At 36.8% G+C, this 26,705-nt stretch overlaps 1 protein-coding gene across 2 annotated transcripts in view; it reads left to right on the forward strand.

Annotated features, from left to right (window-relative positions):
* VWA8 (von Willebrand factor A domain containing 8) overlaps nucleotides 1-26,705 on the forward strand; it is a 359,147-nt gene that overhangs the window by 71,747 nt on the left and 260,695 nt on the right. For both annotated transcript variants that reach the window (XM_060079870.1, XM_060079871.1), the window contains exons 6-12: nucleotides 427-591; nucleotides 1,185-1,234; nucleotides 2,201-2,309; nucleotides 4,549-4,653; nucleotides 8,316-8,447; nucleotides 10,613-10,747; nucleotides 10,837-10,914. In XM_060079870.1, coding sequence (XP_059935853.1) covers nucleotides 427-591; nucleotides 1,185-1,234; nucleotides 2,201-2,309; nucleotides 4,549-4,653; nucleotides 8,316-8,447; nucleotides 10,613-10,747; nucleotides 10,837-10,914 — 774 coding nt within the window. The remainder of the gene's footprint in view (nucleotides 1-426; nucleotides 592-1,184; nucleotides 1,235-2,200; nucleotides 2,310-4,548; nucleotides 4,654-8,315; nucleotides 8,448-10,612; nucleotides 10,748-10,836; nucleotides 10,915-26,705) is intronic.

Consider the following 26,705-nt stretch of genomic DNA (forward strand, 5'->3'; position numbering starts at 1 on the left):
TATTATTAATATACCTTGGTAGAAATATATCCATAAACATAGTTATTTATTGAAGGTCCCTGGGCAGTCTCTGCTCTGCTGGTGGTCTACCCCTCTAGAACTACCATTTTATGACTTCTAGCTTGAACCAGTTTATTTTCCTTGCTCTTCCGACTGTTCCTTTGTGTTATTGACTAGGGTTTAGAGATCTGACCCACATCGCCTTTGTTCCTGGATGCTTCTCCTTTCAAACACCAGTCTTCATTTTGTGAGCCTTCCCTGGTATCCTGTTCCTGATTCCACTTTGCTCCCTTCCTTGACAGTTTGGCTTCAAGAGCATTCTCAAATACAGTTTACCCGGCAGTCAGGACATACATTCCTTAGCCTGGCTCTTGCACTTGTGATCTCTATCATTATGCTGTAATTGTTGATTTCTTACTCCTTTAGAATCATACCAAAACAGAATTGGATGCTTGGAAGATTGTCCGAGTCAGTGAAGATTTCCGAGTGATTGCCTTGGGCTTGCCGGTACCTAGGTACTCTGGGAATCCATTAGATCCCCCGCTCCGGTCTCGATTTCAAGCCAGAGATATTTATTATCTACCCTTCCAGGTAAGTAGGAACAAAGATAATTTATTTTATTTTTAAATTTGTATTTATTTTTAATTGAAGTATAGTTGATTTACAGTATTAGTTTCAGGTGTTCAACGTAGTGATTCGATATTTTCATAGATTATACTTCATTTAAAGTTATTCTAAAATATTGGCTACATTCCCTGTGCTTGTAGCTTATTTTATACATAGTAGCTTATACCTCTTAATCCCCTCTTCCATCTTGCCCCTCTTCCCTTAAGGATACTTTATTTTTTAAATAGTATTCCTGTTTATAATAAATTCAATTACTATAAAAATGTTACTGTGTTTGTAGATGTCCCCCTCAGTAGTTGATGGAAAGAAAAACGGATATAAAGGTAAAGAAAATCTCTGGAAACTAGAAAGAAAAGTTATTGTGGTATTATTTGTCTGAAAGATTTTTTTAAAAGACCAGCTCTTCTTTTAGAAATGACATGTATCAAGAAATGATTTTTTGCTATTAATTACATAGTGTCTGCTTAATTAAAAGGTTGAATTATGTCTGTCAAACATTTGCATTTAATCTGTTACAATCCTTATTAATCAATTTGATATGTTTTATGTTATTTTAGGACCAACTTAAACTGTTGTATTCAGTTGGAGCCAATGTTTCTGCTGAGAAGTAAGTATTTCAGATATGTATATGGACACTTAACATTGAATTTGTTTTGCCCATTCATTGATCAACTGATTCATTCATTCATTCAACAACTGTTTGAAGAATTTTTCAGTAGCTATGGAACCAGCTAATGATAAAGTTAATAAGACATGATCTTTGATGGCAAGAAACTCAAGATCTAGTAGAGTTTACAGATATGTATATAAATACCTTACTTTAACACAGTGTGGTAAGGGCCATAATTTCAGAGTATTGGGGGATGTTGTGGTTGAGACTTTATAAGGGCTTCACAAAGGCATTGTCATTTGAGATGGGTCCCAAAGAATGAGTAGGCTTTTGACTGATAGAGAATGGAATTAAGGAATTCTAAGAAAAAAATTTTAAAGCATGGCACGAGAATATATGCCTTATTTCTTGGGTCTATGAAAAGCTCCCGGAGGCTGGAGTTTGGATTTAGATTGAGAAAGGTGGGAGGTGACGCTGGCAGAGTAGTTTTGGGCCAGGTTATGAAAAACCTCACATATTGAGACAGATTAAAGAAATATATCTGTGAACCTAATCAGCTTGAGTTTGAAATGGAATATTATAATATGGAACTATTCCCTAAGAATTAAATAGTGGATGTCAACTTTTTCAATTAATTAAATTGGCCCAACTATTTTATATGTAACAGATTTTATGTATTATAACTATTAGAATAAAATTTAATGTCGGGCCTCCCTGGTGGCGCAGTGGTTAAGAGTCCGCCTGCCGATGCAGGGGATACGGGTTCGTGCCCCGGTCTGGGAGGATCCCATATGCCGCGGAGCGGCTGGGCCCGTGAGCCATGGCCGCTGGGCCTGCGCATCCGGAGCCTGTGCTCCGCAACGGGAGAGGCCACAACAGTGAGAGGCCCGCATACCGCAAAAGGAAAAAAACAAACAAACAAACAAACAAAAAAACTTAATGTCACTTTTTGTTTTCCCCTAGAATTTCTCAACTCTTATCCTTTGCCACCACTCTCTGTTCCCAAGAATCTTCTACTCTTGGACTTCCAGATTTTCCTTTAGATAGTTTACCAGCTGCAGTTCGAATCCTGGTATGTATAAAATAAGTTAATGACTGGTGTACCCAAATGTGGCAAAGAAAACTTAAAAGTTAACCCTTGGAGGTTAATCATTTCCATTTGCCTTATTATACTCTTCTATAAATATTGTAAGGCCTGAGATTAATTTGCTGTGCAGCCCAGGAAACTGTGCAGAGACCACTGATGTGTTCTGAGTCCTTAAAGAGCTTACAGCCTTGGACGGGGGAAGGTAGACCTGCAGCTCAGGTGAAAGTTCCACAGAGGGAAGGAGGACTTCTACCTGATCATGCTGAGGTCTGCGGCAGCGTAAGTCGTGCCTCAGACTCACCCCAACCTGAGGCAGGGGAGCTGGGACTTTCACACTCAGCACCATCCGTCTCACTGGTTAGCAATCGTCCCAGGGGGCACACATTCCCAGGCACTAGCTGCTCTCCCACTCTGGGAGCCAAGCTGGCTCCAGGAGCTCAAGGGCAGTTTTCTTGGAAAGACCTGCAGCAGCTGGCTGTTGGAAGGGAAAGCTGGGAGGCACATGAAGGAGGAAAATGGGTGAGGGGATTTGGTGGAAGACAGACGTTGTCCACCACAGTTTCACGAAGGTCATGACAGTAGTGTCTGGAGTGTTCCCTAGGCAGAGGGAACAGCATGGGCCAAAGATGTTAAATCACAAAAGGGCCTGGTGTGTTTTTCGGAGAATGATGATAAATTGTATCACTGGAGCAAGCACGTGTGCCGAAGAGAAAGGTTAGGACCTTATTGTGAAGTGTTTTGCATGGTGAGTGAAGTTGTCTGTATTTTCTGGTGTGGAAGAAGTGGCCCATTAGACATTATTAAGTAGATGGGATGTGTGGCCATCAGATATATGTTGGAGGAAGACACCTCTGCTGGCAGCGAGGTGAGGTGGGGGGAGCGTGGATGCACAGGGAACAGGTAGGAGACTCTGCTAAGGAGAGCATAATCCAAGGTAGTAGTGACAGCACTTAGACGAGAGACTTATTTTTAATCTCCTGTTGCTTTTTCTTTTCTTTTTTTTTTTTTTGCGGTACGCGGGCCTCTCACTGTTGTGGCCTCTCCCGTTGCGGAGCACAGGCTCCGGACGCGCAGGCTCAGCGGCCATGGCTCACGGGCCCAGCCGCTCCGCGGCATGTGGGATCTTCCCGGACCAGGGCACGAACCCGTGTCCCCTGCATCGGCAGGCGGACTCTCAACCACTGTGCCCCCAGGGAAGCCCTCTCTTGTTGCTTTTTATTTTACGTTTCCTGAGGGTCAGTGAGTTAGGTTTCTCAGGTATTGTTTACACTGTTCTATACATCTGGAACAGCATTTTTCCTCCTATTTATCACATCTTCTACTTTTCATTCTTTTTGTTTTTTCCTTGGAACTTTTTACTTTGACAATTCTCAGATCTAAGAAAAAGTTCAAAAATAGCAAAACCTAAATCCATAATCCCTTTAACTAGAATCACCAACTTTTAACATATTGCCACTTTTGTTTGCACTTTCTCATTTTTTTCTAAACAATTCTGAAAGTAAATTGTAGTCAGTATTCTTAAGTACTTCAGTATGCAACTTCTAAGAATTAGAACATTCTTCTACATTAGCAGAACACTGTTATCACACCCCTCAGCATGTTAACAGTAATTCTGTAATGACATCTAATAGACAGTCCATATTGAAATTTCCCTAGTTGTCCTTGTTAGTAGACTTTTTAAAGTAGGGTAAAACCGAATTGGGAAAGCAATCTGGGGGGAAGGGTTTGAGGATAATGAACACTTTCTAACTTTGTAGTTATAACAGTGAAGCTAGGAGTATGTGGATGAGATTAACTCAGATTAGGAGTAGAGGAAAAAGAGAAGGTACTTTGGAATGAGTAGGATAGGGAAGTGTGTTCAGACCTGTAGTTTCAGACATGCTGAATGGGAGTCTATGGGACATCCATATAGTCACGTCTAATGGGCAATTGAGAGTTTAGGTCTAGAGCGCAAGAAAAAGGTCAGGACTGGAGACAGAGACATGGGAGCCATCAACACATACACGGCAGCTGAAAGATGAGAGTGGGTGAGTTTACCAAGGGAAAGGGTGTGGAACAAGAAGAGGAAACAATGAATATTTGCCTTTGTAGACTTCTGGAAAACAGGAGAAACTTACTGGGTATTGTTTATAATGCAATTTCAATGTCATATGTACATTTTTGTTAAATTTTCTGTGATTATTTTAGGTGTTCTTCATTCCTATGTATTTTTCCTCCTAAATAGGATTCCTTTCCTATGATGTCCATCGAACATGCAATCCGGTGCCTTTACCCGTACACTATTTTACTAGGTCATGAAGGGAAGATGGCTGTGGAAGTTGTTTTAAAAGTAAGTATCTGATGGAGATATATGTATGTGTATAGCTGATTCCTTTGTTATAAAGCAGAAACTAACACACCATTGTAGAGCAATTATACTCCAATAACGATGTTAAAAAAAAAAAGTATGTATGTGCTTCACCTTCTTTCCTTACCTTTCCCATTTTCTCTTCTTGTCCCTTCTCTTCCCTTCTTCTCATCTCTCTCTTACCCTTCTTTCCCACTTTTCTTTCTCCATCTTTCTTTCTTTCCCTTGTCTTCTTTTCCACATGTGGAGGCATTGTCATGTCAGTAATGGGGCGTAAACATTCCTTCTGCATTTATTAGTAGGCATTCTACACTAAGGAAGAGCTTTTTCTTCTCCTCCATGTATTTATTTATTCTTTTATATCAATATGCACTTATGGATCCCTATTTTATTCAGTGGGTTATAATTGATTACTATCGTCATTTATTTTGATGCTAAAATTATCCCAGGTCTTGGCCAGTGAGAGCCACTTCAAGCGGACCCTTGGCGAGAGAGAGTCATTGACTCACCCCAAATAATTCCTTTTTATGAAAGACTGTTTTTGTTTTTCTTACACAGTTTGGGTCAAGGTGTATAGGTTTCTAAGGAGTAGGTAGAATGTGAACACCAAGCTGTTGTGGTCTTGTGTATAGGCCTTTCATTTTCTGGAGGCCAGAATTTGACATATGGAGTGGTGTTAGTTTCTCCCTTATCCCAAAGAATGCACAGGGTCTTTGGGAGTACAGAAGTACTCTCTATGCAGCTAATAATAGTGAGAAGGGCTCAGAAGAGTGGAACAATAGATTCTAGTTACTTCAGTGGGATTTTATTTCATATATCAGCCAACCCAAGAAACAGTATTTTCATTGATTGGTGATGTCAATAATAATAATAACAAAATAAAACTAACAAAAAGCCGTTCCTCATAAATGCTAAACAGTATAGTTAAGGGCAGAATCTAAAAGAAAAACATAAAGAAGCAAGGGGAAAGTAATGGTCAATAAAGAGGCAAAGGAAAGTAGAAGAGACAGCAAAGAATAGAAGCAGGGCTAGGGACAGTGAAATAGCAGCCACTGATGAAAGGGAAGAAAGGGATTTGCTGTGTGTGTGAGAAGGGGTGAGGGAGAGGGAGGGGAAAAAGGAGAAGGTGGAAGGATGTTAAGGAGATAATGAAGAACCATTTGGAAATGGGGAAATTAATGCCTATGCTCAAGGAGTTAGGAAACTACCAGTCTGACTGTATAGTTCACTCTAAGATTCATTCCAGCCTCTGAAAAACAGAACTAGAACTCATCTTTGATTTAATTAACATCTGAGCTACTTTGGCATTGGTCATTGAAATAGAGTACCTAGTGTTTGAGAAAAGAGGCTGTGATTACAGATGAACTCCCTAGATGACCATCAGCACAAAGTCCACTGCCTTGGGAACAAGGGTACGTAGGTTAGAAGAAAATGTCAGAGTTCTGATAAAATGAAGCAACGTAAAGTTTTGTGACACAACCAGGAGAAGGCATTCAGTGTCTAGGTAAGTCCATTATGAACATAGGTCTTTATTTTTACTAAGAAAACACTTTGATGCGTTTCTGGTCTCTAATTTCAAAATTAGTCATACAAATTCTATAAAGTTATAGAATACCTTTAAAGAGTTGAGTTTTCCAAAGAAAGTAGTCAGTGATGCTTCATTCTGTTTGGCCTTTATTTTGACCTTTATAATTAAGGGGAACATAGAGCACTGATTGAGGATCCATATTACAAACAGGAATTCTTTCAAATCTGATTGTAGAGTTTTAAAAAAAACAGGAAAAAGGGGAATTTTGTTACTTATGTAAGAGAAGAAAAAGTGATTGTCTTTTCTTGCCTTAATTTTGTGAAGAATTATATATCTGTTTTACTCTTCAATTTCCTTTTTGATTAAGAGTCTTTAAATTTCCTATGCCAACAAATGGTAACTCGCCTTGCAACTTGAGTTCTTTCCCTATTTTAGTGTATTCTAGCCTACTATTTTTATTCTACTGAAATATTTTAGTTTGAATTATTTATAAGGACATAACCAGTACAGCAAGTGTGGTTCAAGGCATTAGTGTTCATTTCTGGAATATAAATGCTCTGACATTAACCCTATATCAAGCTAAACTGACATTACTATGGCTGGAGTGAAAACATACCTTTAAGCTCATATATATATTTTCTTAGAATTTAATGGGTCTAGGTTCTAAATTCCAATGAATTTAATTACTTTGCTATGGCTTCCTTTCCAATTGAACCTCCTTAAAATACAGTGTACCCTTTTTTTTTTTTTTGGCATGAAATTATGGTGTCAATGATTGTTATTTGTCTACAGCATGGAAGCAATTCCTACCACATGTGTGACACCATGGGAGTTTGCATATGTAAATTGTGCAAAGTATAAAACTTATGTTTTTTATGGTAGCACATATAAACAATTTTTCTTAGGCTTGGGAAGAGGAATGATTGTCTTGAGTACTTAAGACACAGCTATGAAGACATGATCTGGGCTGTTATGTTTACAGTGTTGAAGTTGAAAATAATTTTCTTCCCCAAAATATATTTTCTAGAGTTGAGTCATTCTGTTGAATAAGCAGTAATCTGTTCTTTCATTGAGTTTCAAGTCTTTCACTGTAGTGATAATGTTCTAAAAGTACTGTAGAATTTGGGGGGAATAATTTCTGCCTGTTTAACACTAAAAATGAGTTAAGCTCTTAATATTGAACATGCTGCTGTTAGTAGGGCATAGGATTTAATTAATTTTCAATTAGTATCCTCATTTTTCATATACTTATTTGTGTCCTCTGTGTGCTTTTTTTTTTTTTTGCGGTACGCGGGCCTCTCACTGTTGTGGCCTCTCCCATTGCGGAGCACAGGCTCTGGATGCACAGGCTCAGCGGCCATGGCTCACGGGCCCAGCCGCTCCATGGCATGTGGGATGTTTCTGGACCGGGGCACGAACCTGTGTCCCCTGCATTGGCAGGCGGACCCCCAACCACTGCGCCACCAGGGAAGACCCTGTGTGCATTTTTTATATAACGAGCTGGGATTAGGGGGTGTAACCTAGTGTTAGAACATTGATCATTGGCTTACATGGAGAAAGAATCAATGGTCTGGGCCTTTTAAATCCAGTTTGACAAATATTGAGAACCTACACCGTAGAAGGCACTGTGCCAGATACTGTGGAAGATTGATTGTTATACTTTATTGTAATCAGTTAAACTAACCACACAAGCAATCAGCAGACGGGTGTCCAGGCAGCTATTAACTTCAGTTGATTTAAGAAATCAACTGATATAGGCCTTATTTTAATTTCCTTTAGCATGTTTTCAAGAGTCTGATCATCATTTTCTAGGAAACTGGAACCTTCGATTATCAAGCATTGTAGGCTGCAAACTTCTACCAGATCAGGAACTCAGCGATTCCATTTCTTGGCATTTAGTAAACTTTAGGGACTATTTTCATATCACCTTAGTAATTAGCTTAAGGAGAATGAATGGTATCTGTAAAAATAGGGGAAAAAATTCTCATTAATTTTTTTACCTTTATTTTTATAACATAGAGTGGGTTTCAGTTCTAATTAAGATGGAACCTTCCAGATATCCAACATTAATACTAAAATAAAAAGTAAATTACATGTCCTTCTGGTAATTTTACAGCGCTTTGAACTTCAAGATTCAAGAAGCTCTGTGCTTCCTGAAGAGGTTGTGAGAGTGGAGAAGATGACTGAAAACCATGTCTTCCAAGCTTCTGTGACCATCCGGATTGCAGAAAAAGAGGTGACCATTAAGGTAATGAATGAATCAAGGTTCGTACTTTCTAAGATGTGCCTTGTTCTGTCCATTTTTATGACCTAAATTGGGCTTATGATTCCCTTATAAGTCTTCTTTGGTTCCATAGCATCACATCTATATACGTGTATCTGTATATCTATATATCCAGAGTCATGTGTGGTTTCAAACTGGAAAAGTTCAGCAGAAACATAGGGATAGCTTTTCATCAAAAACCGAAGTCAGCCTCTGAGAAAATCAAATAAAGTGTTTATTAATGAAAGCATTTTGTGTTCTGAGTCCTTGGTAAGAAATAGTCATTGTTTTCATACATATTTTAACAACTAAGGAATGCTCTTTTCAAGTAAAATCTTGGTCAGCTACATGAAACAGTTAAGAGAGGAGCTGTTGTAGTTGAACAGTTTTTAGAGGAGGGGAACGACGTTTGCTCATAGAGCTCCAACTGCTTGCTCTGCTTCCCTTTTTCCTAACCCTTCCCTTGAGGGTCCTAAGAACCCTAAGAGGTGATAGGAAGCTAACACTAGTAAACACAGCCTGAAAAATGCTGACAATTAGATTGTAAGTGAATGTAGGAAAGAATAAATGCTTGCCTTCTTATGTTATGACAGAGCAAGCATTCATGATAGGCTTTTTTTTTTTTTTTGCGGTACGCGGGCCTCTCACTGTTGTGGCCTCTCCTGTTGCGGAGTACAGGCTCCGGACGCGCAGGCTCAGCGGCCATGGCTCACGGGCCCAGCCGCTCCGCGGCATGTGGGATCTTCCCGGACCGGGGCACGAACCCGTGTCCCCAGCATCGGCAGGCAGACTCTCAACCACTGCGCCACCAGGGAAGCCCCATGATAGGCTTTTTTGTTTGTTTGAACGTGATATTAGTAATACTTATTCAGGTCACTGTATTTACACAATCATCAGACGAAACATTGGTTATGTCTACCATAAGCCAGGCTCTGTATTAAAATCCACTCAGTGCCTGCAGTGTACTAGTTACTGTATTTTTCTCTTCACATATATTATACCATTTAAATCCCCCAATAACCCCGGAGATAACTTTTATTATCTCCATTTTATAGATTAGAAAACAGATGTGAAGAGGGTCATCAGTTCACCCATGATCACCAGCTACCAAATGGCACAGCTGGGCCTTCTAGACAACACACTCCACACGACACTCTTCTGTCTCCTTCAGATGAGTGACCTCACAGCTGATGGTCTAGGATAGAGGCAGATGATTAAGAACTGCACTGGAATGGCTACGGAGATGTAGAGACGGAAGTAACACCAGGAGCCAGGAGAAGGAGTAGAGAAAGTTTCAGAGAGGAGATGGGGCTTGAGCCAAGTCTAATGACACAGGAGTTTTCCAGTGGCCCAGGAGTGGAAAGGTGATAGGACATTTCAGGCGGTTTGAACAGAATGTCCAGGGACATGAGATGTGAGTGAGCTTTCATTATTTGCTTCCCTTTGGCAATGGCTTTCTAACATCATTGCCTCCCGGCCCTTCAAGTTAGCCTTCTATGTTACCACCAGGATGATCTTTCTTAAAAACAAATCTGATCTTGTCACTTCCAAACTTGTAATTCTTTAGGGTTTGTGTTGTCTACAGTATGATCAAGTCCGGAGTCCCCAGCAGGGCATGGAAATCCAGGAGACTTTAATAAGGAGGAGATAGGAAATAAAAGGAAGTAGGTGTGAAGGATGGGAGATTTTAAGAACAGATGCTTCTGAGTGGCAAACTAAAATAAGAGTGGAAAAAGATTTGTGGACAGTTTAGAAATCAGGAGATCTTTGGTGATTTTGGAGAATCCCAGTAGATTGATTTTAAATTCTGTACTTAATAACTGAAATTTGGGCAAAAACCTTCATTCTCAAGCAGTGACATTGTTATTATAAGTTATAAATAGTATGAAAATTACTTGATTCATATGAAAATGTCTGACAGCATAGGGCTTTAATTTTAGAGGGATGATTGATTTGGAAGTTTGATGAAAACGATCATCAGATATGTGAATGAGAAAATAATTGTTGCTCTATTGAAATATCAAAAACAGTATAGAATTGAATTGAGCAGGAAATTAGTAGGGGCTTTTAAATGGCAGCTGTATGCTTTCATTTAACTATTATTTTGAGAAAAACATGTGCATATTATATTTACCTCTCTTTAATTATAGGTGCCAGCTGGGACCAGGCCATTAAGTCAACCTTGCACATCAGACCGTTTTATACAAACTTTAAGCCATAAACAACTACTGGCTGAAATGATGCAGTCTCACATGGTTAAGGACATATGTTTAATTGGAGGAAAAGTAAGAATAGCAGCCTCACTGCTAAGTTCTGTTTCCCGACTTTTGGTGGTTTTGACTTATCCCTTGAATGATTGTGTTTCCATTTGTAGGGTTGTGGGAAAACAGTCATCGCTAAGAACTTTGCAGATACCTTAGGATACAATATAGAACCTATCATGCTCTATCAGGTAAGAAGTTCATTTTTAGCACTTGGACTATAAACATACTTTTGGACCATCAGCAGAATTTGTGGATATTCTTCCTTCAGTTGTACCTGTTAATTTTGAAGTAGATAAATAACTGAAACAGCTATCAAATTGGAGTGCAGCTATAATTATTTGGAATTTTTGAAAGTGTGTTCTAGGATATCTGATGTGCCCAACATACCAGGGTCTGTTTTTCAAGAGAGATCCATTTTGCAAGCATGTGTACACATACACAGTACATTTAATAGTAATTTGGAAATCTAAACAAAATAGGTTTCAGCAGCAGTGGGAGATAATTAGGTATTCACCAAATAGATAATTATTTTTTATTGTGGTAAAATGTACATAACATGAAATTTACCATTTTAACCATTTTTTTAATTTTATTTTTTTTCTTTTACTGAATATTTATTCTTAATTGAAGTATAGTTGTTTTACAATATTGTGTTAACTTCGGAACAGCAAAGTGATTCAGTTATATGTATATATACATTCTTTTTAAAATTCTTATCCATTATGGTTTATCTCAGGATATTGAATATAGTTCCCTGTGCTATACAGTAGGACCTTGTTGTTTATCCATTCTATCATTTTAATCATTTTTTTTTAGTGTACAACTCACCGGCATTAAGTACATTCACAATGTTGTGAAACCATCACCACTAGCTATTTCTAGAACTCTTTTATATTCCCAAATAGAAACTCTATAACCATTAAATAATAAATCCTCTGCCTCCCTCTAGACCCTGGTAACCTCTATGTGACTTTCTGTCCCTATGAATTTGTCTATTCTAGGTACCTCATGTAATGGAATCATGCACTTTTTTTTTTAAACATCTTTATTGGAGTATAATTGCTTTACAATGGTGTGTTAGTTTCTGCTGTATAACAGAGTGAATCAGCTATACATATACATATATCCCCATATCTCCTCTCTCTTGCGTCTCCCTCCCACCCTCCCTATCCCACCCCTCTAGGTGGTCACAAGGAATCATACACTTTTTGTCCTTTTGTCTCTAGATTATTTTACTTAGCATTATGTTTTCAAGGTTCATCCATGTTATAGCATATCTCACACGTTCATTCCTTTTTATCACTGAATAATATTTTTGTTTATCCATTCATATGTTGATGAACACTTGAGTTGTTTCTACCTTTCGGCTATTGTGAATAATGCTACTATGAACACTGGAGTACAAGTATCTGAGTCCCTGCTTTCATTTCTTTTAGGTATATATGTTGGAGTGGTATTGCTGAATCATATTGTAATTCTACCTTTAACTTTTTGAGGAGCTGCTAAACTGTTTTCCATAGTAGCCACACCATTTTACATTCCCACTAGCAGTGCATGAGGGTTCCAGTTCCTCCGACTCCTTGTCAACACTTGTGATTTCCTGTTTTCTTGTTTTGTTTCTGTGTTCATTTTGCTTTGCTTTTTATAATAGCCATCCTAATGGGTGTGAAGTAGTAACTCGTGGTTTTGATTTGCATTTCCCTAGTGACCAATGATATTGAGCATCTTTTCATGTGCTTATTACCATTTATATATCTTACTTGGAGAAATACCTTTTCAAGTTCCTTGCCTATGTTTTAATTGCATTGTCTTTTTGTTGCTGAACTGTAAGAGTTCGTCATATATTCTGCATATTAAGGCATTCTCAGATATATTATTTGCAAATGTTTTCTCCCATTCTGTGGGCTGTCTTCTCACTCTCTTTTTTTTCTTTTTAATATCTTTATTGGAGTATAATTGCTTTACAGTGGTGTGTTAGTTTCTGCTTTATAACAAAGTGAATCAGTTATACATATTCGTATGTTCCCATATCTCTTCCCTCTTGCGTCTCCCTCCCTCCCACCCTCCCTATCCCACCCCTCTAGGTGGTCACAAACCACCGAGCTGATCTCCCTGTGCTATGCGGCTGCTTCCCACTAGCTACCTACCTTACATTTGGTAGTGTATATATGTCCATGCCACTATCTCACTTTGTCCCAGCTTACCCTTCCCCCACCCCATATCCTCAAGTCCATTCTCTAGTAGGTCTGTGTCTTTATTCCCGTCTTACCTCTAGGTTCTTCATGACCTTTTTTTTTTCTCTTAGATTCCATATATATGTGTTAGCATACGGTATTTGTTTTTCTCTTTCTGACTTACTTTACTCTGTATGACAGACTCTAGGTCCATCCACCTCACTACAAATAACTCAATTTCATTTCTTTTTATGGCTGAGTAATATTCCATTGTATATATGTACCACATCTTCTTTATCCATTCATCTGTCGATGGACACTTAGGTTGCTTCCATGTCCTGGCTATTGTAAATAGAGCTTCAATAAACATATTGGTACATGACTCTTTTTGAATTATGGTTTGCTCAGGGTATATGCCTGCAGTGGGATTGCTGGGTTGTACGGTAGTTCTATTTTTAGATTTTTAAGGAACCTCCATACTGTTCTCCATAGTGGCTGTATCAATTTACATTCCCACCAACAGTGCAAGAGGGTTCTCTTTTCTCCACACCCTCTCCAGTATTTATTGTTTCTAGATTTTTTGATGATGGCCATTCTGAGTGGTGTGAGATGATATCTCATTGTAGTTTTGATTTGCATTTCTCTAATGATTAATGATGTTGAGCATTCTTTCACTCTCTTGATAGTATCCTTTGATCCACAAAAGTTTTTAATTTTGATGAAGTCTAATTTATCTTTTTGTTGTTGTTTCCTGTGTTTTTAGTGTTACATTCAATAAATCATTGCCAAGTCCAATGTCATGAATTTTCCCCTATGTTTTCTTCTAAGAGTTTTACAATTTTAGGTCTTGCATTTAGGTCTCTAAAACATTTTGATGTAATTTTGGTATATGGTGTAAAGTAAGTATTCAACTTCAGTCTTTGCATGTGGATATCCAGTTTTCCCAGCACCATTTGTTGAAAAGACTGTCATTTCTCCATAGGATGATCTTGGCAATCTTGTAAAAAATCAACTGACCATATATGTGATCGTTTGTGTCTGGGCTTTCTGTTCTACTCCATTGGTTTATATGTCTGTCCCTATGTCAGTATCACACTGTTTTAATTACCATAGGTTTATAGTAAGTTTTGAAATCAGGAAGTATGAGACCTCCAACTTTGTTTTCTTTTCCAGGATTGTTTTGGCTATTCAGGGTCCCTTGAGATTCCAGATGAATCTTAGGATAGGTTTTTTCTATTTATTAAAAAAATAAAAGTTGAGATTTTGATAGAAATTGCAATGAATCTATAGATCATTTTGGGTAGTATTGTCATCTTAATATTAAATCATCTATTCTGTAAACATAGATGAATTTCTGTTTGTTTATGTCTTTTTAAATTTTTTTCAGCAATGTTTTATAATTTTCAGTGTACAAGTCTCATCTCCTTGGTTAAATTTATTCTTAAGTATTTTTGAATGGATTATTCTGGTGGATGTACATGCTGAATATAGTATTATAAAAAAGCAAACTTACAGCTGGTGTTTTTACAGAGTGAAATTTTCTGTCATGTATTTTTTTGTAATGATATCTCTAAGATATTTTTATCCTGCTAATTTACGGATTTCTACGTATTCATGTTTGGGTGGTTATGGTATCTTTTTACTTCTAGCAGAATCTCTGCTTCTTATTCTTGGAACAATTTTGGATAGTGGATGTGATATACCATTTACTTACATTTTAGGAAGCATTTTGTGTTTTTAGTTTATTCTTTTGTTTAACTTTTTACTTATTACTGACAATAAATATATTTATATTAAAATTGTTCTTATTTTTGAAAAATGACGTTTAAACCAGTTTCTTGCAGTGACCTTATCATAGAAAATTTTGTTAACAGCTCATATTTCAAATGATTCTGTTGAGAGTTTTTTCATGCTGCTTTAAGTTACTTTGTGCCTATGGGTTGAATTGGCCAGAGTTAGAAGCAATTATAATCACATGGTACTGGTAACTTTTGGGCTATAAGCAGAAAAATCTATTGTAAAAGATATTTGAGAATTCTCCCTGAAATTAATTTTTTTTCTTTCTTCTGGGTAACTTAACTCATTCAAAGCACTAAGGTATCATTTAGTATTTTGAGTTACTTTGAAAATAATTTTGGAAATGAAAGAGAAAGCATCCTGCCTTGGTATAAAACTGTGGAGGATTTATACCTCCTACTATTTTGTACAGTTTTTGTTATCATATTTCTAGAAATACAGGTAAAGGTAGTTATATAAAAAAAGAGGGAAAGATAATTAAGATAATTAACTAATTAAGGACTTAAAAGATTTAAATATTTACTAAGAAATACTCCATGATTTTAAAAGATGAAATTTATGAAGAAGCATATGATCCAAGCTTATGAAATCATGAAGAATATGAATTAATGTGAAGAGACTTAAACCAGTACTTATATCCTGAGTCTTAAGCAATAAACATGTAGGGGAAAGAAAATAAATTTCTACATTATACAGCAGGTGACACGTCTTGGAACCCACTGAAAATAGATATATTTATATATATTTTTCAAAAATATATTTTAAAGTGAGTCTTTATGAATTGATTCTAGGTCTACTGGATTTTTTAAGGGAAATAAGGAAATTGGCAGGAGAGGGGAGTATATTTTTTGCTTAATTCATGAAAGATGCGATGAAGAATACCCTGCCCTCTTAGAAAATCACCCTCTTGGTGATGGTTAGCTCAATATACTAGTTCATCTGTCTATACCTTTCCATAGCTCAGGTTAGAAGTGATCTGAGGATGGCATTTTATCATCTCACCAACCTGTTAACCATCAACTTTCTAGTTTCCAATGAAAATACTTTTCTACCAAATAATGGAGAGAAAAAAAATCCCAAATCATCAATATATTTTTAAAACAAGTTAAATTTTATTATAAATATATCATATTCCACTTATAAGTCTAGAATAAATACAAGCATAACTTCACCTTTCCAGCTGCCATTGCTTTGAAATCATATGGAGAAGACCTTTTGAGGATAATATTTCTTTTCTCTTTGACTTCATCCCCATTTATTACTAATAGTATTTCTAAAGTTGCACACATTATTATTTTTTACATTAAAATAAAAACTCCCGGGGCTTCCCTGGTGGCGCAGTGGTTGAGAGTCAGCCTGCCGATGCAGGGGACACGGGTTCGTGCCCTGGTCCGGGAAGATCCCACATGCCGTGGAGAGACTGGGCCCGTGAGCCATGGCCGCTGAGCCTGCGTGTCCGGAGCCTGTGCTCCGCAACGGGAGAGGCCACAACAGTGAGAGGCCCGCATACTGCAAAAAAAAAATAATAATAATAAAAAAATAAAAACTCCCATTCTATTTATTTTCTTTGTTTTTTTTTTCTTTGTTTTTTTTCAAAACTCCCATTCTAATGAAAGCTGGAAATAATTTATGCCTCATCAATTTTTTCCAGACAGTACTCTTTCTGTATGAGATTTCTGTAGTCAATTTATGGTGATTCTTACACTGTAGTGATAAATTATCCTATAAGCATATGCTTGAACTGTGAAGATTGCAGTTACCTCATCCTGCTATCCATTAAAAGAAGAACCAAACAAGAGAGTATGTAGGTATCTATCAATTAAGGTCTCTCAGCTCCACTGAAAAACTACTGAAAGTATCCTGCCATTGAGAATGTTATCTTTATGTATGAAAGAATTAGTTTAATAGGTTGAGAACAGATTTTCTTATATATTTTTGGAGAGTGACAATAAGTTCACAAAAATATTGTTTTATTTTAATGTATTTTTTAACTTTCCTGTTGTTTGTTGATGATAAATAAACAAAGGTAGGAAAATTATACTATTCAATTTGATGGCAGACCATTCTATTACCTGATACTCTTCTGAGATATGAAGTCAGTCTCTTCTAATTTCTGCCACAGGATAAGGTTATTTAGTCATATCTTATTAATCTTCTATCTGACAAACATGGGTGATGATATTCAAAAGGCACACAAGTTTTGCCATAAGAATATTTTGCCCATCCTCAGCATACACACTATCTACCTTATAGATGTCCTTCAAGGATTGGGAAAACTGGTACAGAGATAAGGAAAGTAATCACATATTCTGAAAACCCCTTTTCCAATTTTGCTTTTCTGCTCATTAATCTTTAGAGAAATGTCTGGGAGAAAAAAGTAGTTTCTGAAGTATAGACTTCAGAAAGGGATAGAGAAGTGTAATAATGGAAACATGTTTTGTAGGTGAGTTTGTTTCTTTCTCTCTCCATATGGCTTCTTTCCAGGAACTGGATCAAAGCATATATTAGGCACTTTATTGACATTTGCAGGTTTTGTAAGCTGTTAATTAGTTGGTTTTTATGATAGAAACCAAGCTCCTGAGATTAATTTGACTCCTTTTGCTTATAATTTCATATTTATTAGTAGCGTTCATCTATTTCTTTGGGGCAGAGGAACTAATTTAATAGGATTAAAGATTCGATTTTGGTTTTATAATAATATAGCCCATATTAACGAAAAATTTCCAGAAGTTTGACCCAACGTAGAGAATTTAGTGGGAATAAGTAGCTCAACATCTGTTTTCCTAGAAGATGTAGAGATTTCCCTGTTACTTGTACGTGTATAAAGCTACACTTAATATGTGGGCTTTGCCTTATTTTTAGACTTGACTATTTTTAGAACTGGGTTTCATATGAAGAAAAAGAAAAACAGAGCCTTTACACAGATTTGTGGCAGTACATAAAATAAGTTTTATAATAGGTTATAAAAACCTTAAATCATTTGGCTCAAGTGTTAGGTCAGATTCTTTTAACTGGTTATTCTTTTTTTAGTGTTGAAGTCAGTGATTTCATAGTATTGAAGACATACAGGTTATTATTCTTCTCTTTCACAACCAGATAAGGGCATATTTCCAGATTTCTTTCCACACCATTGTAAACAGCACCAGATCTGAGATCTCGTTTTTCTGTTTAAGTACTACTTGGATTAAAAGCTGAGTCAACTCCAATCAAAAATTTAGGTCAAATAAGTTTTAGAGACTTATAATGAACATAATCACTGTCTAAAACACGTTGAAGTCTTAGGATCATTTTTGGCCCCTTAGCTAAGTTTTTCTTCCTATAGCTAAACTCAAACCAAATCCTTTTCTTCATTTTCCATCTAATCTACAATTCCTCCTTCTTCCTGTGTATCCTAATACAGTGGAAATATCTTGACCTCTTATTCTCTCTCATTTGTTTTCACTGCCCTATGTCTTGGAGTTTTTTACTTGCTTCTTGACTTTGTCTTGAATTTGCACTTTTTTCATGAAGATTTCAATGGTCTGTATTCATTTAAGTGGTTTATATTCAACCTCAGAGACTAACTTTCTGTATGATTCTGTAGATCATTTTGTTTTCTTGATTTATTTTGCTGTAATCTGTCATCCTTTCTGTCTTCTTAGTATTTTTTCTTTTTCCCACAAAGAATAACCTTCATAAGGCTCTCTAAATTTACTTGCCTCAATTCCTTCAAATTTCTTTTATTATAAAATTTATTTTTTAAACATGTATGTCATCATGCAAGTTCTACATCCTCTGAATTGTGAAATAGGAATTAAAAACTAAGAGTAGTTGTCTTTTCATAGAGCTCTTCCTCATTCTTTTTATTTTATAGTTGCATATTATTCCATCATGTGGTTATACCAGAGTTTATTCAACCAGCCTCCTATATATGGACAATTGGATTGTTTCCAATATTTTGTAATTACAAACTAAGTTGCAATGAATAACCTTTGCATATGTATTTTCACATTGTTAGAAGTGTATCTTCAGGATTAATTCCTAGAAGTGGAATTGTTAGGTCAATAGGTAAATATATGTGTAGTTTTATTAGGTATTGCCAAATTTTCCTCTGTAAGGATTATACCATTTTGCATTCCCACCAACAATGCCAACAGAGAGGGCTACCAAGCTCTTTAATGTTTGCCAATTTGATAGTTAGAAATGGTATCTAAGGAGTAGTTTTTTTTGGTTTGTTTTTATTTATTTATTTATTTATTTATTTATTTATGGCTGTGTTGGGTCTTTGTTTCTGTGCGTGGGCTTTCTCTAGTTGTGGCAAGTGGGGGCCACTCTTCATCGCGGTGCACGGGCCTCTCACTGTCGTGGCCTCTCTTGTTGTGGAGCACAAGCTCCAGATGCGCAGACTCAGTAGTTGTGGCTCACGGGCCTAGTTGCTCCGCGGCCTGTGGGATCTTCCCAGACCAGGGCTCGAACCCGTGTCCCCTGCATTGGCAGGCAGATTCTCAACCACTGTGCCACCAGGGAAGCCCCTAAGGAGTAGTTTTAATTTGCATTTCTTATATTAGGAAAGAAATTGAAAATGTTTCCTATTTTTAAGGGCCATTATTATGGTCCTTAGTAAATTATCTGTTCATTTCTTTTGCCCATTTTTCTACTAAGTTTTTGGTCTTTTTTCCTCTCAATTTTTAAGTTTCTAATATTAGGCATATTTGCTTTTTATCTGTGATATATGCTGCATATATTTTTCTCTCAGTTTGTCAGTTATACTTTGATTTTATTTATGAATAAATTAGTTTTTGCCTTGTAAATTAAAAAAAATTGTAGTTAAATTTATTAATATTTTATTTTATTGCATCTAGATTTTGAGTCATGGCTAGAAAGCCTTTCCCTATTCCCAGGTTAAGGAGGAATTCACTCATGCCTTTTTTAGCTTCTAGGTTGACCTCTGTCCAGTTCTTGCACATAACCCCTTATATTTTAGAACCAGCAGTGGAGTACTGGGTCTTTCTCAAGCTGCCATCTATCTTTCTGACCACAGCTGAGAAACATCCTCCAACCTTAAGGACTCAAATTATAAGATTGGGCCCACACGGGTAATCCAGAATAATCTCCCCATCAAGGTCATTAACTTAACTACGTCTGCAGAGTTGCTTTTGCCACATAAGGTAACATATTCACAGGTTCTGGGGATTAGGATATGGATATCTTTGTGGAGGGTATTATTCTGCCTACTACACTGACCATTTTGGAAGATCACACCACTGAGAACATTGCCACTGATGGTATTTGTGTTACAAATGTAGCACACCTCTTTCAGTGTATATAGTTTTCGTATGCATAGTGATTCTACATGTAGCTGCAAGCATCCAACTTCATGATATTTTTTGGTGTAGCTGTGCCCATACATTTGTTGAAGTGTGTATTATTTTTTAACAAGTTATTTTCCCTATAATAAAATGTAGGCATTATCCTGAATTTTTTTTGAAGTTATGTGTATAGGTATATTATATTACCTATGGATTTTTTCAAGGCTATAAAGCAAAAATTACAAAATATTGTTTATAAAATGGGGGTGTTTATAAAATAGGGTTGGGTCTAACAGGATTGAGAATGCAGCAAGTTAGACCACAGCATAGGGCTTGGCATACAGAAGATACTCAGTTGAATATGCACCATCCTAGAGGCTTGGGAAATCTTAAACTATTTTAAGTAGAATGACTTTTGTTTTTAAGTATGTAAGGGATAGATGTGATTATTCAAACATTGTTGTCATTCTCCCCATCAAACACATTTAAGAACTTTTCCATTTATAGCGTTCTCTAATGCAGAAAAGCGATAGACTTATTTAGATCAATTTCTGATTTTTGAGAACTAATTAGTTCTTATAGGATAAAGCAGGAGGCTGTTTTGAGACAAATTCATTTCAGTTTTAGAATTACAATTTTCTGCGTATTTCCTATGTTTTTCAAACATAAAATTTTGTGACAATTTAATAATAGCTTTTTGCAGCCTCTTTGAAGTGATTCAAGTTATTTACTAAAATTTATAATTACTCTAAAATAGGCCAGTAAAGTGGTATTTCCTGGCTTTCAGAATTAAGGATGAGAAAGGTTAAGTGCCAGAGTTTATACCTCAAACAAAGCTTCTACAACATGTCCTAGCTTATTAATTTTCAAGTCATTTTCTTGCCTACTAGGCTGTACATCTTTAAAAACAGTAAGTAACAGGCAATGAGGCTCACTCTGAGATGAGAGGAAACTGGGTTGAGGCCCTAAAAGTATCATCTGTTTTTATTTGGAATGCTTTCCTTCACATTAGCTTGATTTGCTTTAGAATGCTAGTGTTCTTGTTACATCACAGTTTGTTTTTCAGTATTGGTCTGTTTTTCTACTTGCTAGATTTTCAAAAACAACATAATAGAAAGGAGGAATGGAGGAGTTTGCAAAACTCAATGGTTGTTTCTATCCACCATTGATATGGATAGAAGTCCATCTCAACAGTGTATTATTTTTATAATTGAAACTTAGTGAAACGTATCTTAGGCTCTTGTTTTGATGGAGAAATCATCTCAAAAGCTGAGTGTAATGACAGATGTAGTATTTTATGTTAAGCTTGCAATTAGAACTACCTGGAGTGTTTATATGATAGGACATAGTACAAAGTTACGTATTGAAAAGGTAGGCTATTTGCTGGTTTAACTTGATAACTTATTAAACTGATATATTCTAAAAACGCAAAGTGTATCTTAAAGTTTAACTGTGCAATATATGTTATAAAGGTTCATCTTGTTGTATTTGCATAAATTTGCCATTTAAAAGGCAGTAAGTTTTACATTTGCTTTTTAAAAAAAAGTATCCAAACATGATATTCAAATCTTTTATAACTTTGCAAGTATGTACTAGACTCCTTATTTAATTGAAACAGTGTACATTTTAAGTAATGGACAACATCTTTTGTGTTATGTTAACAAATTTAGTTATCATGAGGTATTTATTAGATTTATAAAAGCACACTAGGAGGCCTTTGGGCATGTGTATAAAAATAAACATTACAGTAAGACCAAATCCATTTGCTCAAAGAAAAAAACAAAAGTAACCAAGGAATCCTACCAAATAAGGAATTCCAGCCTGAAAGGTATTTCATTTACCATCCTTGGTGATCCAGAAACATAGGATCCATAAACCTGAAAAGGGAAAGAATTTCAAATTTGAGGATTCTCTTTAGAATAGCTCCAAACTTAAGGACACTGTGTGATGAAGTCACAGTACTGTTGTTGAGAGCAAATTGTTATGCTTGACCATCTCCATTAGTTAGGACTTTTGTTTTAAATGTACTTTACAGTAATTTTGATTAGGGGTCTTAGGGCAATCTTTTAAGGGTCTTCAGGAATTTATAGTCACCAGAGGTCACTGTAAGAGTAAGGATTTGCTAAAGGTTAGTGAGATTAATGATGAAGTTATGTATTTATATTCTTATGGGGAACATGTCAAGGAAGAAAAGAAAGAGGATATAACTTTGATTTGATTTATTTATTTATTTATTTATTTATTTATTTTTGGCTGCGATGGGTCTTCATTGCTGTGCGCGGGCTTTCCCCAGTTGTGGCGAGCAGGGCCTACTCTTCCTTGCGGTGCGCAGGCTTCTCATTGCAGTGGCCTCTCTTGTTGCAGAGCACGGGCTCTAGGCACGTGGGCTTCAGTAGTCGCGGCATGTGGGCTCTGTAGTTGTGACTCACGGTCTCTAGAGTGCAGGCTCAGTAGCTGTGGCTCACGGGCTTAGCTGCACCACGGCATGTGGGTTCTTCCTGGACCAGGGTTCGAACCTGTGTCTCCTGCATTGGCAGGTGGATTCGTAACCGTTGAGCCACCAGGGAAGCCGCATAACTTTGATTTGATTTTGACTTTCACAAATTTCTGTAAGTACAGTATGTTTTAGAAATATGTTTTATTCTCGGAAATAAAAAGTAAATATGTACTTCTCAGCTGTGTCATCTAGTTGCCTTTTATGATTTCTAAGTGCTTTGTTTTTCTATTCTTCCCCTATTAAAAAAAACCCAATTACTCAGGATCCAGCCCATTTTCTGAATATATTCAGTTTTATTGCTGATTTACAAACCAGTTTCATAGTAGAAACAGGGCTTTCTGAGGTGTTTGAACTGAAAACCATTTGGCAGAACCAGAGAGATAGTCAAAAGAACAGCAAAGGGAAAGGCATTAACAGGCAGTGTTCAATAGTGCCTCTGGGAACTGAGTTGAAGTAGCTTGGGGTTTAAGCTAGTAAAAGCTGTGAAAATCCTGATTTTACAGTCTATTGACTACTGTTGAGAAATTAACAACCTGAAGAGGGACCTTGGCCAGCCCAGCTCCTGGGATGCTTCCTGTTCATTTCCTGTGGTTCCCTGAGGCTCTCCCAGATTCAGGTAGCTGCTGGCTGGCAGCCTCTGTGCAGGTGAGGAGTGGTGCCCATTATGCCCTCACATAGGTGGGAAGATGGACAGGGTGGGAGGGTTGCCCTGCTACCTTCAGCAGTCTGTTTCTTTAACCTTAGCAAACCTTTTTCAGTGCTGCTTCAAGCAGGAGACTCCACGTTTATCCTCAATGATGCTCCCTAAATCCATTAACTCTTCCTTATCTCCCACATAGTGAAAGGTGTTTGCTGCACAGTATCTCCCATGGGGGAACGATTCAGAGAGAGCAGCTTTAGTTTTGTGAGGAAGGTTCCAAAAGGGACACATTAAGCCAATAGAAAGCGTTGCCGAGTATTGCAGCCTTGGCACACATCTTAGCTTTCTCCCCATCCGCCATACCCACCCCACAGCCAATTGTTAGTCTAACATCATTTGCTTTTTGCAGGATCCGCTATAGCTATGGACATCTCCAGTAGCTCTAACCCACCATCCCTGGACCCATTTTTGAGAATTTTCTGGAAAACGCATTTGGCATATGAAATTTTACTTTATAGAGTTTTTAAGAACACATCAGTTATGTCAGTTGGACATTAATAGACACTTATTCCTCTCTCACGCACACAAGCTCACTCTCAGGATAACATTGAAGTTCTATTTTCTTAGCCAGTTTCAAGGATTTGATACAGAGTTATCAACTATAGTCACCATGTTTTATATTATATACTCAGATCTTAATTCATCTTATACCTGAAACTTTGTACCCTTTTACCAGCCTCTTCCTATTTCCCCCACCCCTCAGTCCCTGACAACCACTCTTCTACTGTCTATTTCTAAGAGTTTGACTTTTTTTTTTAAGATTCCACATACAAGTGATTGCATACAGTATTTTGCTTTGTCTAGCTGCCTTATTTCACTTAGCATAATGCCCTCAAGGTCCAGCAAATGGCAGAACTTCCTTCTTTTTCGTGGCTGAATAATATCGTGTGTGTGTGTGTGTGTGTGTGTGAATCACAATTTCTTATCCATTCATTCATTAATGGACACTCTTGGCTATTGTGAATAATGCTGTAATGAACATGGGAGTGCAGATATCTCAATATTTTGTTTTTATTTTCTTTGGATATATACCCAGAAGTGGGATTACTGGATCATACGGTAGTTCTATTTTTAAGTTTTTGAGGTACCTCCATAATGTTTTCCATAGAGATGGTACCAATTTACATTCACACCAACAGTGCACAACGGTTCCCTTTTCTTCACATCCTCACCAACATTTGTCATCTCTTGTTTTTTGTTTTGTTTTTGTTTTTGTTTGGATGATAGCCGTTCTAACAGGTATGAGGTGATATCTCATTGTGGTTTTAATTTGTATTTCCTTGATGATGAGTGACGTTGAGCACCTTTTCATGTATCTGTTGTCCATTTTTTAATCAGATTTTTTTGCTATTGAGTTATATGAGATCTTTATATATTTTAGATATTAACCTTTATCAGTTATATGATTTGAAAATAGCTTTTTCCATTCAGTAGGTTGCCTTTTCATTGTTTTGGTTTCTTTGCTGTGCAGCAACTTTTTCTTTTTAGTCTGATATTGTCCCACTTGTTTATTTTGGCTTTTGTTGCTTTTGCCTTTGGTGTCAAATCCAAAAATTATCGCCAAGACCAAGGTCAAGGACCATACAACCTATATTTTCTGCTAGGAGTTTTATGGTTTTATGTCTTAACATTCAAGTCTTTAATCCATTTTGAAGTGATTTTTGTGTATTATGTAACTTAGGGTCCAGTTTCATTCTTTTGCATGTGGCTATACAGTTTTCTGGATACCATTTATTGACACCATTACTGAATATATATTCTTGGCTCCTTTGTCATGAACTTGTTCACCATATATATGTGGGTTTATTTCTGGGCTGTCCGTTCTATCGATCTATGTGTCTGTTTTTATGGAAATACCATAAAGTTTTGGTTAGTATAGCTTTGTAATATAGTTTGAAGTCAGGAAGTGTGATGTTTCTGACTTCGTTCTTCTTTCTCAAGATTGCTTTAGCTATACAGGGTCTTTTATGGTCCATACAAATTTTAGAATTGTTTAATTTATTTCTGTGAAAAATGCCATTGAAATTTTGATAGGGATGGCATTGAATCTGTAGATTTCTTTGGGTGGTATGGACATTTTTGCTATATTAATTCTTCAGTCCTTGAGTGTAAATATCTTTCCATTTATCTGTGTCTTCTTCAATTTCTTTCATCAGTGTCTTTTAGTTTTCAGTTATGGTGGTTGAACATTTATAGATAGTTATTTTTAAATTTATCTCATTTTTGGTGAGAATATTTAAGTTCTAGTCTCTTTTGTAGACATTAAATATTTGTAACTATTTAATTAGAATATGTTACATTTCATAATCCATTCTCTAAAGAATAGTGGGAGTGACCTAAATCAGATCATGCCATTTCTCTGCTTAGAAGCTGTGAATGGTTTTCCATTATACTTAAAATAAGAACCCCTAGTCTTGGCTTATGAGCCCTCCATCAGTGCTTTTCTACCTTGGCTGCCTATTAGAAACACCCAAGGAGCTTTGAAAAATTTCCATTGTCCAGCCCCCACCATTAGAGAATCTGAAGTAATTGGTTTGAGGTGTGACCCAGATTTCAGGATTTTTACAAAAGCTACTCAGTGATTCTAACAGGGAGCCAGGGTTGAGAGACACTGCCCTACCTGATCTGACCCATGCCTGCCTCTCCAGCCATCTCTCTCCCTGATGGACCCTCTGCTGGTTATGTTTCAGCCTCACTGGCTACTTTCAGTCCCTTAAATCTATCTAGCTTCTTTCTGCTTTAGAACTTTTGCACAGGATATTGCCTCAGCCTGGAATACTCTTCCCCTGATTTTCACTTGGCCTTTTATCATTTAAATCACCACAGCTTCAGTATACTTAGAGAAAGCATCCTTGACCCATGGAGCCATTTGTTATCACATTACCTGACATTTTCTGTGCAGCACTGACCACTACATGATCGTGATATACATACACACACACACACACACACACACACACACACACACACATTTTTTATTTTTTGCTGCACTACACGGCTTGTGGGATCTTAGTTCCCTGACCAGGGATTGAACCCACGCTCTCAACAGTGAAAGCGTGGAGTCCTAACCACTGGACCCCCAGGGAATTCCCATGGTATATATTTTTTATTTGCATCTCCTCCCTCCCTCCCTTCCTTCTCATCCTCTGTTCCCTTTCCTTTGTCTGTTTTTGTTCTCTTCACCCTGGAATGTAAGATCGATGTTTATCTTTTTCAGTGCTGTATCCTCAGCACCTGGATCAGTGACTTGCGTGTAGTAGACAATCAGTATATGAAGGAATGGATAAATAAATTTTGAAAAATTTACATTATTTTTAAAGGATCAGCTCTGTCAACTTTTCTTTACTAATTTTTATGTTTCAATATTACCTTTACTTTAAATTCTAAGATAAGAATTTCTTTTGTCATATAGCATTGTTATTATACTTTTATTAGTGTTCTGAACTGTTAACTTAGATTTATTGTTAGATTTAAATTTTAATGTATTAGGATTTTGTTTCTTCAATTGATTCAGATTCAGCTA

The sequence above is a fragment of the Mesoplodon densirostris genome, chromosome 17 (genome assembly GCF_025265405.1).
Source record: "Mesoplodon densirostris isolate mMesDen1 chromosome 17, mMesDen1 primary haplotype, whole genome shotgun sequence".
Lineage (NCBI taxonomy): Eukaryota > Metazoa > Chordata > Mammalia > Artiodactyla > Ziphiidae > Mesoplodon > Mesoplodon densirostris.